The 20,911-nt window shown below is 39.3% G+C and overlaps 2 protein-coding genes across 3 annotated transcripts in view; one reads left to right on the top strand and one right to left on the bottom strand.

Annotated features, from left to right (window-relative positions):
- LOC101735336 (calcium/calmodulin-dependent protein kinase kinase 2) overlaps window positions 1-15,794 on the top strand; it is a 171,608-nt gene extending 155,814 nt beyond the window's left edge. For both annotated transcript variants that reach the window (XM_038016235.2, XM_038016236.2), the window contains 6 exons: window positions 5,647-5,837; window positions 9,089-9,304; window positions 9,851-10,018; window positions 10,428-10,579; window positions 10,915-10,993; window positions 11,368-15,794. In XM_038016235.2, the coding sequence (XP_037872163.1) occupies window positions 5,647-5,837; window positions 9,089-9,304; window positions 9,851-10,018; window positions 10,428-10,579; window positions 10,915-10,993; window positions 11,368-11,388 (827 nt within the window). In that variant the 3' untranslated portion in view covers window positions 11,389-15,794. The remainder of the gene's footprint in view (window positions 1-5,646; window positions 5,838-9,088; window positions 9,305-9,850; window positions 10,019-10,427; window positions 10,580-10,914; window positions 10,994-11,367) is intronic.
- On the bottom strand, window positions 15,624-20,044 carry LOC101742220 (putative uncharacterized protein DDB_G0282133). The gene is made up of 3 exons (XM_004928952.5): window positions 20,013-20,044; window positions 18,424-18,616; window positions 15,624-17,720 (listed from the first exon to the last, which is right to left on the bottom strand). Exons 1-3 carry the CDS (start codon window positions 20,028-20,030, stop codon window positions 15,955-15,957), a joined length of 1,977 nt encoding a protein of 658 aa, XP_004929009.2. The 5' UTR covers window positions 20,031-20,044; the 3' UTR covers window positions 15,624-15,954.
- Between the last annotated feature and the right edge of the window lie 867 nt (window positions 20,045-20,911).

The raw sequence follows: 20,911 nt of genomic DNA, 5'->3' as shown, positions 1-20,911 counted from the left end.
GGAATTCACTAAGTGCAGCAACAGCCTCCAACCAAAACTATCAGAATTGAACCATAAAATCGCGTATATGGAGCAGTTCGCAAGACAGTCAAACGTTGAAATTCAGGGGATTCCAGAAAGACGCAATGAAAACTTAATGTCTATAGTTAAAAAAATTGGAAATACGGTTTCCTGTAATTTACAAGAAACTGACATTCTGGAATTCCACAGAGTTGCTAAGCAAAATACCAATTCGAATCGTCCGAAAAATATTGTAGTGAAGTTAAACTGCCCACGTACTCGAGACAATCTCCTTGCTTCAGTTAAAATCTTTAATAAAAACAAGCACAGTGATAACAAACTTAACACTTCCCATATTGAACTTCCTGGTGAACAGCGGCCTGTGTATGTTACTGAACACTTGTCACCTGAAAATAAAAAACTTCATGCCGCTACTAGAATAGCTGCCAAGGAGAAGAATTACAAGTTTGTTTGGATACGAAATGGTCGCATCTTCGTACGTAAGGATATTTCTGCCGGCCACATTAATATTAAGACTGTAGAATGCTTGCATAAGCTGTGACTTAACCGTTATTTTATTTATTTATTTATTTATTTGTAATTTGTTCTTTGTTTTGTATGCTTTCTAAGCTTTTACAAATAAAATTCACAGTTAAAATATTTTATCAAAATGTAAGAGGTTTGAGAACTAAGGCAGATTTCTTTTATGTATCGGTGTTACAAAATGACTATGATATTATTATTATAACGGAGTCCTGGCTTAATGATAGTGTATTTGACTACGAGCTGTTTGACCATCGTTATAACGTATTTCGCAGAGATAGATCCTCTACTTGCTCTTATAGAACCAAAAAGGATGGTGGAGGGGTTTTAATCGCAGTCAAGAAATCATTTGACGTCGTACGAAAAACTGATTGCGAATCCCAATGTGAGGATTTATGGCTGACTTTGAAAATAGGCAAAATGGTGTTAAATATTTGTGCTGTGTACATCCCATCTCCTTTGAATGTTGATTATGTCGACATTTTTACCAAAAATACTGTGCAGGTTATTCACAACAACATGACAAAAGGTATTACTGAACCATTATTTCTTTTAGTAGGAGACTTTAATATGGGGGATATTGAGTGGTGTAAAGATAATTCTTCTGCATATATGACCCCATCAACATCAGGGAATAATGTCTATACAGAATTTTTAGACGCCATGTCTTACTGCGACCTTTATCAGTTTAATGATATGATCAACGCTAATAATCGAATCCTTGACTTGGTATTTAGTGGTGCGTCAAGTGATATCTCAATTGAATCTGCCAAGGGCTTTTCGACTGCACCTGACCCATACCATCCGCCACTGGACATTGCATTTCAAGAAACATCTGTGCATGTTGTGAAACCTGACTCTGCCCCAGCATTAAACTACTTCAAATCCAATTATGAGGCTCTGAATAAAGACTTAAAGCAGGTTGATTGGACCAACTTACTACAAGAATCATATTCTGTGGATACAATGGTTGACCATTTTTATCAGACGATCAGACCGTTAATCAATCAGCATACTCCACTCCGCTTCCAACATAACGATCGTTACCCAATATGGTTTAGTAATTCCTTAATAAAAGCTCTTAAACATAAACGTAAATTTCACTCCAGATACAAAAAATACGGAAATTTAATGGATAAGCTGCAATTCGATATAACAAGAAAGCGATGCGATGTAATGATAACTGAATGTTATTCCAATTTTAAACAGAATGCTCCCAATCATCTCAAAAACCGTCCGAAATACTTCTGGAAAATTTTTAAGGATAAAACAGCTAATAGTCGTTCTTTGCCTAACGAAATGAAGCTTGGTCGGGTAGAGGCTAAGGGAGGACAGGAGATCTCTGAATTATTCTCTCAACATTTCCAAAGTGTGTATGATTCCAACATTAATCATGAAAAAAGTTGCTCTTCTCATTATTGTAATGTGTCCGGCAATGCATCATATAATATCGTTGAAGTTAATGAAACCGAAGTTTTAAATCAGCTAAAGCTTTTAAATGCGGACAAAGGACCTGGCCCTGATTTGATACCTCCTATATTCATAAAAAAATGTGCTCTAAGTTTATATAAACCTCTAGCCAAAATTTATACCAAATCTCTCCAAAGTGGTGCTTACCCCACTCAGTGGAAATTAGCGCACTTAACACCGATCCACAAGGATGGGAGGCTGGATGATATAGCCCAATATCGACCTGTCTCCATACTGTCTGGGTTTGGCAAGGTATTGGAAGCCATAGTTAATAAAAAGCTGATAACTCATTTCAAGCAATCTATAGACACAAATCAACACGGCTTTCTGCCATCCAAATCGACAAATACTAACTTAGTTAGTTATGTTTCTGATATAATTGATACTATGGACGGAGGTGGCGAGGTGCACTCTATCTACACCGATTTCAGAAAGGCGTTTGACCTAGTTAACCATAACTGCCTATTACACAAGCTTGCAGAACTGGGCATCCATGGATCGTTACTGAGATGGTGCGAGTCGTACATACGCAACCGCTCGCAATTGGTAAACATTCAAGGGTTTAAATCTAGAGTGCACATGGTCCCATCAGGGGTCCCTCAAGGGTCTCATCTAGGTCCTTTCTTTTTCCTAGTCTACATCAATAACATTAAGCATGTCATTCAATCTAAATTTAAATTATATGCTGATGACTTAAAAGTGTATCGTGCTGTTGAAGACCATTCGGATATAATGGCTCTTCAGTCAGATATCAATGCGATTTACAAATGGAGTACGCAGAATTACATGCACTTGAATTTGCAAAAGTGTAATTTTATTAAATTTACAAGAAAGAGGGTTCCGTTTCAAGCCACATACTTCATAAACAACACACCCCTTCAAGAAGTCAATACTGTTCGGGACTTGGGCATCATCTTGGATAGCGCATTGAGCTTCAGATCCCATATTGATAACATAATTAGCAGGACCTCTCGGCTTTCTGGTTTTATAAATAGGCAAATGAAAATATTCAAGCAACCTAGCTTAACTATTCTTATTTATAATACGATTGTACGAAGCATTTTAGAATATTGTTGTACAGTCTGGAGCCCTGGCTATCAAGTACATGCAAACAGGATAGAAAGAATCCAAAAACGGTTCCTTTATCATCTCGCTTTTAATGATAATAAGTGTCACCAACTGAAATCATATAAGGAACGCCTTCGTTCTATCGGATCCAGTCATTAAGCACCCGACGTAAAGCAGCTGATTTTGTGTTCCTTTACAAGCTTATACACAGCATAATAGACTCACCAGAAATACTTGAACGTATTCACTTAAGCGTACCGCGCTTGGGCAGCCGCTTATGTAATCGGAAAACTTTCCACCTACCAAAAATCAAAAGTAATCTTGGCCAGCACTCTCCTGTCTATCGTATGACTTCCCTGGCAAATAGTATACGTGATGAAATTGACATATTTGTTTGCCATGCTTCTCTAGCCTCACCTAAAATAAATTTAAGTTCCGTGATCCACACCGAGCTGTAGACCAATCACATTTATTTTTATTTCTATAGAACATTAATTTCCCTCTTTTAATTTTTTATTTTCATTGTTTTTTATTTTTTGTATGTTTGTATATGCAGTTTTTTGTTTTCTTTGTCTTGATTTAATATTAGTTAACGATATTTTTATTTTAAGCACAAACGCTCTTAAGCAAGATGTGTTCACATCCAAAAGGGTGAATTCGATAATGTATTATTTTATGTAAATAAGTTCAATGTTTATGTGTGCAGTTTTCATCCAGTTGTGTGAATCTAATAAAAAAAAAAAAAAAAAAAAAAAAAAAAAAAAAAAAAAAAAAAAAAAAAAAAAAAAAAAAAAAAAAAAAGCTAAATCTAAATATTATATTCAAATATTCAAAAAGTGATTTCTATTCTCGATACAAAGAGAGGAGCATAGTAATGTATAATGACAAGTTCAACCGAATGTTATAGGCTGTTTTGTCGACAGGGTTAAACAACGATAGTTAATTATAATTATTATTAATTCTATTATTTTACAACACTTAACTTGCTTTATCCAAACGCTTTGCCGTTGAAAAAACATGCATGTTGCCGTTATGACAAACAAAAACGGGCGTCTGGTGTAGTGGTAAGTGACATGGTCACTACACAAGGGGGTCGCGGGTTTGAATCCCGCCAAGGGGAGATATTTGTATGATAAATATAAATGTCTTTTCCAGGGTTATGGATGTATATTAAATATATGTATGTGTATAATAAAAATATTACATTTATTTCCGTTATCTGGTACCTGTAACACAAGTTCTTTACGAACTTATCACGGGACCAGTTAACGTGGCGTGATTGTTAGTAAATATTTATATTTATTTAAATAAATAAAAAATTAAAAAAAAAGATTTGCAAATGAATCGGCTAATCAATCGGTGAGTGCGATACAATTATCTAGAAGTATAAAACTTCGAGCTCAAGCCTCAACGCGATCTGCACGTATGCTACATACAGGACATAGCCACGAATAATATTTCGTCGCGTGCATTTGATAAATAAATCCAGCCGAAGCCAAGCCCTGGGTAAGGTGATCAATATTAAATGAAGTTTGGCCCCGTTCGCGTGTTATCCGGTTTGTGTGGATTATTTTATTTATTCAAAGGATTCCCGGCGAAGGCAGATTGTTAATTTACGTGCCGAAATCTTGTCTGGTATTTTAGGTTTGGGATCGTGAATAAATAAATTTCGGTTAAGTCCGCTAAGTTCCATATTTGTGGATGTTTATTGCGTCGGTGAAGGATAGCTCGTAGTTCAGCATTAAACTAGAGACGGCCGAAGCCCCAACTGTCATGTGACGGAAATACTGTAACAGGTGTCCCACTGTTCAAAACCGGAACGCGAATTACTTCGCGACAAAAACGTGCCAACGATAGAACCACTCTGTGCGGACTCAGGTCACGACCCACAAAATAAACTAGAGGGGAGGAGTTAGGAAAGTAATGTGAAGATATTATCAGATCACTACAACATGCATCAATGGTCCTTCGATGCCGCGGTCACAGGCCTGTATATTCTGAACAATAGCCAGACAGACCGTCAGTTTTAACCGGGAAAAGCCGCCACACCACCGACAATCGTTCCATAACACTCTCCGCTTACAAACACAGGTTAACAGAGAACCAGTCGTGATGATGTACTTAACTTTACATTTACTGATTGTTAGGAAACCGTTTCCCACCTTGGACACTGACGCTCCGTAGGTGAGGTAACCCGATATTACAATATCGGGATTCAAAGCAAACTTACCGATTTTTTATTTTTATTGCTTAGGTGAGCTCACAGCTCACCTGGTGTTAAGTGCTTACTGGAGCCCATAGACATCCACAACGTTAATGCGCCACCCACCTTGAGATATCAGTTCTAAAGTCTCAAGTATAGTTACAACGGCTGCCCAACCCTTCAATCCGAAACGCATGACTGCTTCACGGCAGAAATAGGCAGTGTGGTGGTACCTACCCGTGCGGACTCGCAAGAGGTCCTGCCACCAGTAAAGAATCTTACCGATTATCATCATACTCCATTTGAGCTGATTAAAAACCATGGAGTGCTAATTTGAATAGTGTTTTTGTGAATTCGGACAGTGCACTTCCAAAGGATAGCCCACCGCGACATCAAGCCGGCGAACCTGCTGCTGCGCGAGGGTGGCGTCCAGGTGGCGGATCTGGGCGCGTGCGGCGAGCTGGCGGGCGCCGGCCGCGTGTCGGGCGCCGTCGGCACGCCCGCCTTCCGCGCGCCGGAGACCTTCGCCGGACCAGACAACTACGACGGACAGGTATACTCACGACGGCAAAGCCTGCTCATCAATACTCACTATCCTTTTTTTTCCCTACCTGTGCTGAGCTGGAGAGGCTATAGCTTCGCCCTAACATGTAGGTGGCTCACGGGGCTCAAACCAGAGTGGTGCTAACACTGGCCCTAGCAAGAACAGTGCTTCGCAGAATCTACCACCGGATCGGAAACGCGACCCACTGAGAAGACCCGGCGAGAAATCCGGACTGTGTCTATGGGTTAATTCGCTCGTCGAGCCATTCGTCGCAAGCGATGGGTTCGACGAGGAAGGTGACCGATGCTTGTGGTATCTAAAAGCACCGTTAATGGATCAGGAAGATCCGTAATGACGTGTTTTGGGCACCCTATCCACTACACATAAAATAAGCAAAAATGACACTGACACTATAATTAATTATAATTCGGGTAATCATTTGAGAAAATTTGTAAAAAATTCATAATCACAAACAAATATGTCAATTGTTTTGCACAAATGTGACAAGTGTGATTGAATGTATTCACAAGAGCCTTCAGGGAGCAAGTCCTTCCTTGACTGCGGTAGTTACTTCTATAGTTAAATTTGTAACCGTGTTCCCGGACAACTGATTAATGATGTTTACTGCTCGCGCAAACCGGTTGCGTCCGTTGGATATAAAACACTAGTACATAGTTTGGCCAGCAGAGTCTATCGGGAAACTTGTTGTTCAGGGTAGGGTCAATGGTAAGAGATCTCGTGGACGAATTCCCATGCGTTGGACTGATCAGGTGAAAGACCTTACTGAAACCCCACTTAATGAGTGTGTGCGCTGGGCTTCGGTTCGCAAACTATGGAAAACATCTGTCAAGGCTTTAATAAGCAAGAATTCCACATGACCACGACTGCTCTGCCAAGGGCAACCGATTATGATGATAACATAGTTTGGCAAAACTCTGAGGAATCTCTCGATCTTCTGGATCCGTCCAAGCGTAGATTCAAGCGTCACTCAAAACAATACGTCGTTGAGTTCACTTGAAGCGGCTAATTTAGTTTTGATTAAATTTATGTAACGTTTTCGGCGTATCCGTACAAGTAACTGAGTTTTAAACGAAAACCAATCTTATTTGGCAACTTTTAGGTTTGATTTTTTATAACTGCTCAAGTAAACGTCGAATAAAATACCAGGATAAGGGTGACATTGGCGCGGACGACCGCGGTATAGGCGTGCGCGTAATAGGAGATAATGATATGGAGTATTTGACAATGAATAAACAATAAAAGACTTAATTGCGTTTTCTTGTATATAATAAGAAAACAACATTTGAAAATCATTAATCCCTATTTAAATTAATATTTTAAACAAACTGAACTTTATTTTTTACTGAATGAGAGACTTTACTGAAATACATGAAGAAAAATCCTTTTTTAAATTATAGAGTTTCAAATAATAAAGGTTTTTCTTTACATGCAGCTTACAGAATTGGAGGCCCGGGATATTTTAGTTGGATCTACTCCTGCATACCACTCCATTCTCGCGGATCCTTTCGATTCACTCTCGGTGATGTTGGTTGCTACCAGTGATGACACTGGCAGCAACCAATGGACACCTGACCGTACTTATTGAACTCGCCGAAGAGTCGTTGCGATGTTAAGCTAATAGCATCAGCCGGTTATTCCCAGTGAGCTTTCTCAGCGGTTCGCGTTTCCAATCCGGTTATAAATACATTCACGAAGCAGCTGCTCTTGACCTCTAAGGTTTCCTTCAAAGGCACTTGGATAATTGTTAGAAAACCCTCCACTCCCGGCTAAATTATGGAGTGTGCCCAAACACACTCTCACACGTCCAAAAAAATTATACCATCAGCAACTTTGCAATTTATGCTCTTTCCTCGTTAGAAAATAGTTATTGATTTCTGCCTAAGTCTGTTTCAGCTGACAAGCTGATGGTCTATCTGATATTAAGGGGACCAAGTCATCGCCGATCTACCTTGAGACATGAGTCTCAGTTGTATTGGGTATGGCGACTGCCTAACCCTTCAAGCCGGAAATCATGACCAGAAATCTGCAGTATTGTAGTACCTACCCGCACGCGCTAACTATATCATGTACGAAATATTTATGTAATTACTGCTTATAGGATACTAGCGACCCGCCCTCGCTTCGCTTCGGAAACTGTAATTTATCATTGATTTCCCCAGTATTTAATGGATGTTATTATACATATAAACCTTTCTCTTCAATCACTCTAACTTTTTAAAAAAAACAGCACCAAAATCCGTTGCGTAGTTTTAAAGATTTAACCATATATAGGGCTATAGGGACAGAGAAAGCGACTTTGTTTTATACTATGTAGTGAAGTAAAATAAGCCTGTTGTAGATGGTCTCAATCCGGGTACACAGCTTGGCCACATGGCTGCGTGCGGCCTCACGGGCGCGGTGCGACAGACATTATTGATTCGTCAATCAATTATCTCTCGGACGTAGTTTTATTTCAACGAATCCATTTATCTCAGTCCGCCGCTAATGACATATGCCTTATTCATGACCGATTAGATATAAAAAACATTTCGTTTTTAATTACAAACTCTAACTAAATGTTGATACTTCTTGTTTAAAAATGGATGTTTTCACAGCCCACCTAATGCTAAGTAGTTAATAGACAATCCATGAAGCTTAAATGGGCTATCCCATCATTCAAACTAATACGTTTGAATGTTTCACGGCAGAAATAGGCAGCATAGGGCTATAACTGACCCTTTTCATGTGAACCACATCACCATATCACAAGTAAAGCATACCTACTCATATTACATATTATTATCTTCTCTATCTATATCTTTCACTGGTGGAAGGACCTCTTGTGAGTCCGCACAGGTAGGTACCTCCACCCCGCCTACTTCTGCCGTGAAGCAGTAATGCATTTCAGTTTGAAGGGTGGGGCAGCCGTTGTAACTATACTGAGATCTTAGAACTTATATCTCAAAGTGGGTGGCGCTTTTACGTTGTAGATGTCTATTGGCTCCAGTTACCACTTAACACCAGGTGAGCTGTGAGCTCTCCCACCCATCTAAGCAATAAAAAAACTATTAAATTAACGCACACACACATACACACGCACAAACACGAATACACAACACACACACAGCAACGCATGCACACGCACACACAATTATTCCATCATGACATTGTTGCCTTGACGAAGTCAGTTGGCAAGGGTAACTTGATTCAGATGTTTAAAATTCATTGAATAGTTGATTGAATTTTTTGGTTGTCCTCAGGCAGCTGACATTTGGTCTCTCGGGGTGACGTTGTACGCGATGGTGACAGGCAGAGTTCCTTGGGTCGGAACTTCCGTCGTGGAGCTCCAGAGGAAAATCCTGAATGATCCGCTGACATACCCTGCGAGATACCAGCCTTCGAAATCGCTGAGGCATCTTCTTAGTCGCATGCTAGATAAAGACCCAGCAAAAAGAGCCACTATGCCGGAAATTAAGGTATTTAAGTTCGGTGGGCATCTTGGCTCTGGCCTAGACATTATCAGGTTTTTTAACTGATAGTAACCAGTTGCATCAGGCGGTCCATGGATTTGTATGCCTCTGTTGGCTATAGCGCTCTAGGAACATTAGGAAGAGGAACTCATTCTAGAACCACACGGCACTTTGCAAGAATGATCATTTGAAAATCGCTGGGAATCCACGAAACGAGTCCGGTGAGAGGGTTTAATGGTAGGCAGCGGCTTGGCTCTGCCCCTGGCATTGTTGACGTCCTTGAGCGACGGTCACCACTTACCATCAGGTGGGCCGTATGCTCATCTGCCTACAAAGGCAATAAAAAAAATAGAGGGAAGAACTCTGCTCCGCTGCGCGATCAGGCTATACATACCCACTACATCTACCACATTTCTTCTAATTTGATCTAATAATTCCAATATCCATCATAGTTTTAAAAATCACACTAACAAAATATTATTAAATGGTATTTTTTGTACATTAACAGCAAAAAAACATCCTGTTCATCAATAACCCCATATTTTTGATCAGGACGACGAATGGATTACAGCGGGAGGCAGGGACCTCCTGCCCTCGGAGCAGGAGAACTGCAGGCTGGTAGAGGTGACGGAAGAGGATATGGCGAGAGTCGTCACCTCTATACCTAACCTCTCTACGCTCATACTCATCAAAACTATGCTTAAAAAGCATAGCTTTCAGGTAATTTTAGTCGTTAATTCAGCTTCCTACCATCCTGCCCCCTACCTCTACCGCCAGATGCTGAGCGGTAGGTACGGCAGCGGTTCAATCTTATTATGCCCAATTGTGCCCCCAATCTCGCGTGTCAGGGTCTGCAGACCAACTCCCTTTATTAGTGAGAGCAGTACTATATACATACCACCGCTGACTGAGGTCCCTCTCTGCTATCTCACAGATCTCGTAATAGATTTTCTTCTTTTCTCTCTACCTCCAATTGACTGGCTCATCTCCAGTCGAACTCTGTTATTGTACTGAGATATGTTCATATTCATTATTGTTTGTCGCAATTATTATTTTATCTAACCATTTCGATATAAGTATAATATTTTGATATTTGTTTAGTAATCTGAACTATTTTTTCTGGTTGCAGAACCCTTTCTTACGAAGTCGCGAAGGCAGCACTTCAAGAAGAGAATCCGGTAGCGGGAAAGGAGAGGGAGAGAAAACCGCGGCCGCCAAGAGAAGTGGTCTCGCCAGGGCTGGTAGATCCCTGTCGGCGCCCGGAAATTATCTCACGGAGAGGTCAGGATGTCTTGCTTTTCATTAGCCGACGCCGACAGTCGGCAGCCTCAGATTCAATTATCATGTCACTAACAATGAGAATACAAAACCGTGACAACATGAACTGAGGACCCAGGAGTCGCCTGCTCTTAAAGGGTTACCCTCACGGTAGGTTAACCTCACGACGCGAATGTCACCGTCTACTTGGAGTCATGAGGTCCAAGTTAGTTTTGCATCGTGACGCAAGCCACGCCGCACCAGGCAGTCGACGCAGAGCGCATGCTGCTGCTACTGTGCCAATGTGCACCTGAATTACCATTTTCTGATTGATAATCGTAATAATGACTTTTCCGCAGACAATCTTCATTTGACGTAGCCCTGGAGTCAGTCGCAGAACGAGATCAGAACCAAGAGAAGGAGAAGTCTCCAGTCAAGGTAAATAAAATACAGGCTTCAGCTTCAACGATAACATTATATCCATCGCTCTCAAAATCTAAATAAGTCTTGAGTATGAAGAAAACTGCATGAAATTGACACATAAAAATAATTTCATCTCTCTCATAAGTCGGCAAACTAGTTCAAAGTCCATTTGAACTTAAGCGGCTATTGGAGTCCTTAGACATGAGATTCCTGGTTTGCTCGGCATTATCTAATTTATGTTCCTTCTATCTCACTTTGGTCTACGCCAGCTGCCTACTTGTTACCTACTACCCAAAGTAGCCTCGCGTCTGAAAATTGCGAAGTCTAGGCGGGTAGTAACATTACTCGGTGAAATCGCTCAATAACACGTTCTATTCGTATCCTCGAAGGGCGAAGAGGAGTCTCGGTGATGTACCGGACCCCGCGGGGGTCACTCACCGTCCGCGGAGACCCGCCTCCACCCTGCCCCGGGGGTGCCGCTACTCCCGGCACTCCCCTGCTAGCGCCGCCCACTCCCACTACAGAGAGGACACACAGAGTACATCCAAGTGCGGACGCGCCGGCCTCACCACACGGAGGAGGATTGTCAGCAACGTCACCACGTGTGTGACATCAGAAAGCAACTTAACTAAAGTGTAACCGTCACGGATGACTGAAGATTCTATAACCATTTCAAAGCTTAACAGCTTTCGTTATTTAGTTTTGTTTTAAGGCTTTCGTAACTATAAAGTGCTTAAAGGTAGACAAGTTTACTATGTTAACTTGTCATTAAATTTGTTGACACGTCTTGTGAAAACCTTAGATGAGGTACCGAAAATAAATAGTTTAAAAAATAAACTAACAAAATACGCTTTTTTTTACAGTAAAATATTTTTTTCTTAAATTTTTTTTTTTTTTTTGAATTCGAATCTATTAAAATTTATTTTCTATTTTTTAGTTGGATTTTCTATAAAAGTGTATTTTGTTAGTTTTTTTAAACTATTATTAATTTTTCATTTTTTAGTTTAATTTAAAATTTTTCGTATTTTTTTTTTTTCATTTTTTTAATTATTGAATTGTCATCAGTTCTTAATAAGTACACCAAATTTCGAGTTAATCCGACGTTTTGAAGGGGGTCAAAATCATGTTCAAAGATTCCGTTACATACATACGTCTGAAGCTAATAAAAGCGTATTAAAAAAAATTGTTAAATTTTTATCTGCCATTTTGAAATAATAATAATTTTTGGGAACTTTAACGACAAAGGGAAGATCTTCCGCCGAGCGGGTATCACTGCTCGGTAGACCGACGCTAGCGTGCGCTTATCTTGTATGCGTCCCTGGGCCAATCCAACTGTGATGAAAGAAAAGGTTTTGTTCCAAGCCGACGCGGACAGTGCACATGTATAGACAAACAAACCGATGTTTTCATACATTAGTCAGCTATGGTCAGTGTGCTTAGTGCGAGTTTTTTAAAGTTCTCGATATCGTAAAAGTTAGCTCATATTTGTATGGAATGGGATCGTTTGCGTACGTTTGCCGCTAGGGGCGCTGTTCCAACTGCATACAAATTTGAGTTAACTTTTACGCTATCGAGAACGTTAAGGAACTCGCCTTAAGCACACAGAGCGGAACGTGACCACAGCTTCACCACAGTTGGATTAACAGCCTAGGATCGCACAGAGGACAAACATACAAACATTCATTTGTATTTTAAATGATGTAAAAAATAAGCCGATCACTCGGGTCTCTGCTGCTGCTACATAATTCCAATAACAATTTACACTCAAACAATACTGTTATACAACAATTAAATTATTTAATATAGTATTTTATATTAAATAGAAGAAAATCTTACCATAAATTATAAATTAAATTATAATTATCTGAAGTTTATGGGAGCGATTCGAATACAAAGGCGTCAGTCGTCGAAGGTGAACAAAACAGCGGTGGCCGGTCGTTCTGTCCACGGACACGTCCGGGCGTCACGCTAGCCACGCGACTGAAGTAGACCAAAATTTTTCTTTTGACCTTGACGAAGGCTCAGGAAATTGTCCTTAAAATCCTCCGTGTTGTGACGTGTCCGGTTATCAAGATGACGAATTAAAAAGAAATTTAATTAAGATTTAGGATCACATTATAAACTCTATTTCATGCGCTAAAATTAATTCACAATTTTAATTAACGTTAATATAAAAACACAGATTTCTAATTTTTCTGTTAATGTCTAGTGTTTGTAAATGAATTATACAAATGATTGCTCAATGCTTATTAAAGTAATGTAAATAGCTTAAGATTTTTATTAATAATGAAAAACTCAGTTAATTAGATTCATAATACGTGTACATATTTAAACTTTTTTATTGAATGTATTTAAAAAATACCTATTATCTTTTTAAAATACTTTGTATTGTATATAATGTTTGTGTCATAAGAATATGAAAATGTTTACTTTGAAAACTCCGATTGATTATTGACTTGTAACTTATATGCCGTTCGTGTGCGGAAATTTGAAGAGATAACATTTATTTTTAATTAAGAGCAGATGAGTCGTCTATTATCAAAGGTGGCAATCTGTGCATTTGGACAAAAATTTTTTATTGATATGTCCATACAGATTGATTTGAATATAATCGTCTCCTTCAAAGAATACGGTTCAAAACCTGCATTAAATAAAGGTTAATAGTTAACCTGTTATTTATCTAAGATGTCGTTCCGAAGAGTTTTGTGACTGCCAATGGAATACAAAGTCAATAATTCGTTTTTCTGATTTACCAATCATTGTCCAAAAGTCAGATTGCCGGCTTTGATAATAGTCGACTCAGATATAATAAAAAATAAATATTTATAAATACTTAAAAACGAAAAATATTATATTTAATATTGACAATTTCTAGTTTTGAAAAGAGTTTTCAAAGTGAACGGTTCTCCTATTGACAATCGGCTCGAAGCTGTCGACGCGGTATGCGAATGACCAATTTTTCCCCTGTATAATAAGCTTACGTTTGATAAAAGCTTAGGCAATTTTCAATTAAGGTCTGCCCAATAAAAGACGCCATGATTATTTTGAGTTATATTTTCTAGGCAATTAAATTTAATTGTTATATATATTTTATGAGTGTTGATAAGACACACTTTTTTTTTTTTTTTTTTTCGGGCCGGGGGCCGAACCTCCTACGAGGTCCCCGCGCCTAGGGGGCGCGCGGGGTATGTGAGACTCAACGATCTGCAGGTGTTGAGAGCAGATCGCGGGCCCAAGGATTTTAAGGCCCACCCACTAAACGACTCCCCTGCACTCTTACACCCGGCGTCCGATCTCCGTCCGGGGTCAGAACCCGTTCAGAGTAGGGGGGTTCCCGCGGTCAACACTACAACCAGACACGCGGCGCCACCCCGAGGACGCCCGACCGACGGGTCGTCGAGGCGATAGTCGACGACCAACGACGTCGGTCTCCGCGGTACGGCGGCCCTACCAGGCCGCCCGGGCGGTGCCGCTGGTGTTCCGGGATACCCCGCTTGGCCAGAACCAGCCTGCCGGGTCGGAACGCGATACACCGCCGACCGGGTTTGATAAGACACCCAACCTAACTCGATGAGCTCTATGAGACACTTTACGAGCCTAGTTGGAGACATCAACCTCAACGCGGACATAGGCGTATACGTGGTAACGACCACGGACTATACATAATTTATATTTCTTCAAAATGTCTCGTCTTCTCAAGACAACCAGCTTTCTGTTGTTTTTCGTCGGCTATTATGAAAAAGAGATAAGATAATACCTTAAAAACTTGAATTTAGTTTTATTTTACTTAATTTTTTTTCAGTTTATTTTATATATATATGGGCAGACTTGAAACGCGTCATTCATATATTATGTAGGTAAATTTTTAAATCGCTAGGAACGGTATTTAGATTACACAGGGTCATAGAAGCGAGGCAAAGTCCCATTGGCAGTTTTAAAATAAAAATAGTCTTTTTAACTAATGATTATACATATTTTTTTTCATTCTTTGATTGTTCTTAATTTTACAAGTAATTTCGAAGCTTAGATCACTACATCAAAAAAGAATGTGAGATCTAACAATCCGTGATACATCTGAAATGCTTTTAATCAAATTTAATACAAAATAATTGAAATTCAAGCAGTTCAAGTATCATTTACAGTTGGGCATAGTAAAAAAAAATTATCTAGGAATTCGAGAAATTCTGTAAGAAAAATCATGTTTCTTTTTGTACAAATCAATGATCTTTCATATCTTTGTCAATTGAAACTAAATAAATTTCTAGTTACGATATTCCGTACATAATCTAATTATGTAGTGTTGTATAACATTATCATGAGTTTTCTCTCCTTTTCCTTTTTTGTTTAATTAAGAAGTGTTCAGAATGTGATTCCCTGTCTGGGGCGCTGTTTACTCCAGTAGTTATTTGCAAGCGGAAGGTCCAAATGTTATTTGCCTTTAAATGTTGTGATAGCACGTTAGGAGAATGGATGCTTTTAAAAAAATATATTAATATAATTCGAAATTATATTTAAACTTTCAATTTTAATTAAAAAATAAACTACTTATAATTATTATTAATATTTAAGGAAAATATAAATCAAGTGGCAAACGTATTTTTTACTTTTTTTTATTCAAATTCAAAGTTTTATTTAACATTATTACATAATTATATACTTACATATAATCGAAACATGTTATACAAACCATGACAATTCCTAGGGTGGGATAAAATTATAGATTTTTTATTTATACACGCACATAATTTCAAATATTGTAAATTTAAATTATGTTATCATTGAAAATAAATTCAATAAATTAATGATTCACTTTAAACATTTGTTTTATTTCGATAAAGAAATAAATATGCTCCTAAAACCCAAAATTCGAAGTGTTTGTGAATTGATTTACATGGTTATGGAAAATGGTATGTAATGAAAATAAAACAATATTCATTTAAAAATTTAGTTTAACTTCCATTAATGCCAAGATTTGGTCAATTATTATCTTTGAATGATGTTATCATCACAGCTGGTTGGACAACATAACCATCGATATCTTCCACTTTATCTCCAAACGAACTACTAGATTTGCCAAAAGCTCTAGCATTAGCCAAAACACCCATTATTTTAGATTCTTCAATGCTGGCCGTATTTGCATTGGTTGTTGGTAATTTCTCGACAAGTGGTTTAGTTTCTACATTAGAAGCAATATTTTCTTTCGAAATTGAGTTCATCACCCCGCTTGCATCTGATGTATTTGCTGTTTTCTGGGTATCAAGTGTATCTTCAGATTGATATTTTAATGGCGTATTTATAGTATCTCCGATATGTACCTTCTCATTACTAGGACCCTTTCCATTAACCGTGATGTATTTTCTTAAATCATTCAGGTCCTTTTCTGATGCAATAGAAATAATGCGATAGAGTTCTGTACCATCATCTACTTGAAATGGTGTGTCTAAAGTATTAGATCGCACATTTGCTGGATTATCTACGTTTTTCCCATCTAAAACAGAATTATTATTAACTATTCCATTCGCTCTATTTCTGATAGTAGGAACATTCTGTTTCACACTAGATTCTGTAGATATTTCATCAGAGCTCATTGGATTTTCCGTATTCCCTGCATCCCGATTCAATTGAATTGAATTCTTGCTATTTTCAGTCGGAGCGTTATTAGTTATTATTTTTATTACTTTAAAATCTTGATCAGTGATAGCTGGAAGATCTTCTAAAGCTGCAATTATGGATTTCATTACATCATCCTCTAGATCATTATCGCCTTCAGCACTGTTTTGTAAATTTTCCTCTGTGTTTAAATGTTCACCTCTCTTTACATTTTTATCCGTGTTTAGAATTTCTCCTCTGTTTGGCTTATTATTAAAAGTTTGTCCTTTTTTTGGGTTGGTAGTACTCATATCAGAACTCGGGCGGTTCATGTATGGATTTGCTAAAACTAAAATTATTGGTTGAATATTCTGCTTTTCATAATTTGAAGGATTTTTATAGCTTTGATTTAAATCCAATTCTTCCTTCTTTCTATTCCCATTAGCATTTGTAAAAAAATTATCAACAGTAGGATTATTTTTATCGGATCGTATTGTATTATGTGTGCTTTGGTGATTACTATTCTGAGATCCAAAATTCATATTTGATGTATCATCATTATTATTTGGGACATTAGAAAATTCATTAGGCTGTTTATTAGCATACCTAATGATGTAACTAGCGTCATTATTTAATGCGCTTGTTTGAGGTAATATTGTCGATTGTTCTAAGTTATTTGCAGCATTAAAATTATTTGATTTCACTATATAATACAAGGGACCTTTGTTTGTTTGAGCGCGAGACATAATTATGGAGTCTCCGCTGCTTCCTGCCACTTGATACAATTGATTATCTTGTAAGCCGTCTGTCTGTACATAAATAATTTTGGGCACAGTATCCTGTGTTGAGGTTCCTGAGTTTTCGGAACGAGATTCTTTACTTTGATATAAATTCCCATTATCATTTGTAAACGCCACTTTGTCTTGACTAACAATAGACTCGTCCTTATCTATACCAGTGTAACCATAGGATTTATGACTATTTGTTAGGTTAGGTATTAAATTTTCAGTATGCTTATCCTGAGACTTTCGTTCATTAAGAGCCGTGTAATCTTGAGGGTCGCGATGTTCTGGTCTCTGACTTGGATTCTCGACGTTGCGAAGGTCATGAGGTACTTTATGGTTTCGTCTTTCTATGATTAGGTCTCCAAGATCTAAAACCCGATGATGATCATTATTAGTTATACTACTTTATTAAATAGTTGTGGTCAAGAATTAGACGCCCGGTGCATTCGTATTAAGCGATGCAGCGGTGCTCGAATCCCGCAGACTGGTACCAATTTTTCTATTAAAATACGTACTTGACAAATGTTGACGATCGACTTGCACGAAGGAACAACATCATGCAATAAAAATCAAACCTTTAAAATTAATTATAATTTTAAAGGTTTGATTTGAAAGGTTTGATTACGCAAATTATTGCGTAATTACTGGTGGTGGGACGTCTTGTGAATCCACAGGGATAGGTTGCCTGCCTATTTGGGCCGTGAAGCAGTAATTCGTTTCGGTTTTTGGGGCGGGGCAGCCGCTGTGCTGTTAAAAGTGAGACCTTAGAACTCATGTCTGAAGGTGACTGAAGGTGAGGTGAAAATTCTTTACTGGTGGCAGGACCTCTTGCGAGTCCGCACGGGTAGGTACCACCACACTGCCTATTTCTGCCGTGAAGCAGTCATGCGTTTCGGATTGAAGGGTTGGGCAGCCGTTGTAACTATACTTGAGACTTTAGAACTTATATTTCAAGGTGGGTGGCGCATTTACGTTGTAGATGTCTATGGGCGCCGGTAACCACTTAACACCAGGTGGGCCATAAGCTCGTCCACCCATCGAAACAATAAAAAAAACTATGTATTTGCAGACCTGGAATGTTGTAGCTTCCACCAGGAAAATCTTCATCATAATAATCATAGCCGGTTCCGTAGCCATATAACAGTTTTTGAAGATAATTAACTGGATCCGAATTTCTAAACGGTGTTTCCGGAGTTCTCACTGCATTGTTGATACGATAGAAATGACAACTCACGTTCAGAGAGAATAAACAGGCCAAGATTAACTGGAAAAAAAAACTAAATTTATGAAAAAAAAAATTACGTCCTGGTTAAGCTAGATAGAGATTCTGACTTCATTTTTACTAGCATAGACTCTCAGTTGTGGTGTTTACAGGGGGCGCTAACCCAAAACCACTCAAAAATCCATTAGCTTGTCTACAGCAATCAAATAAACACTAGATCACCTCTCCGAGCGAGGACTGTCGCTGTTCCTCATGAACAACTGGGGGATACATGGATTATATTAAGTTTTGATATTAAATAGATCGATACATACTCCATAGATACTCCTTTAAGAACTTACTATTGAGAATGAGAATGTTCTCGAACTGTGGTAGGACCTCTTGTGGGTCCGCGCGGGTAGGTACCACCACCCTGCCTATTTCTGTCGTGAAGCAGTAATGCCTTTCGGTTTGAAGGGTAGGGCAGCCGTTGTAACTATACTTGATACCGTAAAACTTATATCTCAAGGTGGGCGGCGCATTTACTTCGTAGATGTCTATGGGCTCCAGTAACCACTTAACACCAGGTGGGCTGTGAGCTCGTTCACCCATCTAAGCAATAAAAAAACGTACGGGAATGTTGCTAAAGGCAAATAAATTTACCATCGACACTTGATTTCAGCATAATACTGTAATCTCTCTCCACGCTGCAGAATACAAAACTGCGTGGAGTGTGGTCTGTGATAAGTTTATAAATAGAGGTACTTTCTAGTATTGAGTAGACTTTTTTTTCAGGCCGGGGGCCAAACCTCCTACGAGGTCCCCGTGCCTAGGGGGCGCGCGGGGTATGTGGGACTTGACGAGCTGCCGATTTTGAGTAGACCGCGGGCTCAAGAATATTTTAGAACCCTACTGCACTAAACGACTCCCCTGCACTCTTACACCTGACGTCCGATCTCCGCACGGGTTCAGAACCCGGTCAGAGTAGGGAGCTCCCGCAGTCAACACTACAACCAGACACGCAGGGCCACCCCGAGGACAACCAACCGACGAGTCGTTGAGGCGATCGTCAACGACCAACGACGCCGGTCTTCGCGGTAAAGTATTGAGTAGACCTAATCCAACGCATGAAGGAGATACCAAAATAAAATCCAACTAAGCAGATTTTCATTGGCTTTAAATAAATTAATAAAACTCATTACTGGTGGTAGGACCTCTTGTGAGTCCGCGCGGGCGGGTACCACCGCCCTGCCTATTTCTGCTGTGAAGCAGTAATGCGTTTCGGTTTGGAGGGTGGGGCGGGCAGCCATTCTAACTATACTGAGACCACAGAACTTATATCTCAAGATGGGTGGCGCGTTTACGTTGTAGATGTCTATGGGCTCCAGTAACCACTTAACACCAGGTGGGCTGTGAGCTCGTCCACACATCTAAGCAATAAAAAATAAAAAAAACTCACCTGTACTATCCACGCCATGTTTCACAGCGAAATGATGAACAAACGACAAACCTGACCCTTTAAATTACTGACTTCAAAAATTCAAACTGGCTCTTAATTACTGAATAATGACAATAGTTACACTAATGTTTAATTAATATGACCAATGACCATTAAAACTTCCACTGAATCATTAACATGCCATAATTTCTACCTTTATGATGAGCAGGCGTGCTCACGACTTACCTGGCATTGAGTGCCCCCCGGAGTCCACCACAACGTGACAATCGACTCACACGTTCCAGCTTAGAGCCATAATTCAATTTTTAGATAAATAACAAATGTCTTAGCCTTAAAAATTAAAATCGGTGCAAGGTTGGCTCACAGTATCCAACTGAGGACTCACAATACGACCCACCACCAGTTTATCTTTCGGCGCCTTCGATCCGATTACTAACTTCCTTCGTGTCATCTTTGCAACGCTTTTATAGTCGATACGACATCCCTAGAAGTATTGCAAACGTTCCTGACAGGTTGAGTAGTTTCTATGTGCTTCCGCTATTTGATAATAGATAGCGTTGTACTTCTTAAGTGTTTTCGATTTTACTAGTTCATTTGAGATTCGTTTCTGCTATTCGACGATAGATAGCGCTGTTCTTATCATAAAACGAAGTTCCTTAAATAAGAATCTTCACTCGATCGACCGATGCCAGAGCTGCAAGGGCCCCTATTCGGAACGTGAATGCAATATTGTCTACTGATATGAGTCTGCTGTGTCATCGAGGAGTACAGGCAAATACTCCGGTATCGAGCGATAAAACTGTGGCGAAATGAAGGTAGACGAGTGTACGGCTCACCTGAGGTTGAGTGGTTACCGTCGTCCATGGAATTCAGCAATGCCAGGGGCAGGGCCAAGCCGC

The sequence above is a fragment of the Bombyx mori genome, chromosome 16 (genome assembly GCF_030269925.1).
Source record: "Bombyx mori chromosome 16, ASM3026992v2".
NCBI lineage: Eukaryota > Metazoa > Arthropoda > Insecta > Lepidoptera > Bombycidae > Bombyx > Bombyx mori.
Note: the sequence above shows the minus strand (reverse complement) of the source record. Positions and strands in the feature narration are given on the sequence as shown.

Bases quoted from the DNA above. Each gene is read 5' to 3' on its own strand.
- LOC101742220 (XM_004928952.5), bottom strand. The intron at 17,721-18,423 runs GTCTGCAAATAC...ATCGGGTTTTAG, and splicing joins TGGAAGCTACAACATTCCAG to ATCTTGGAGACCTAATCATA.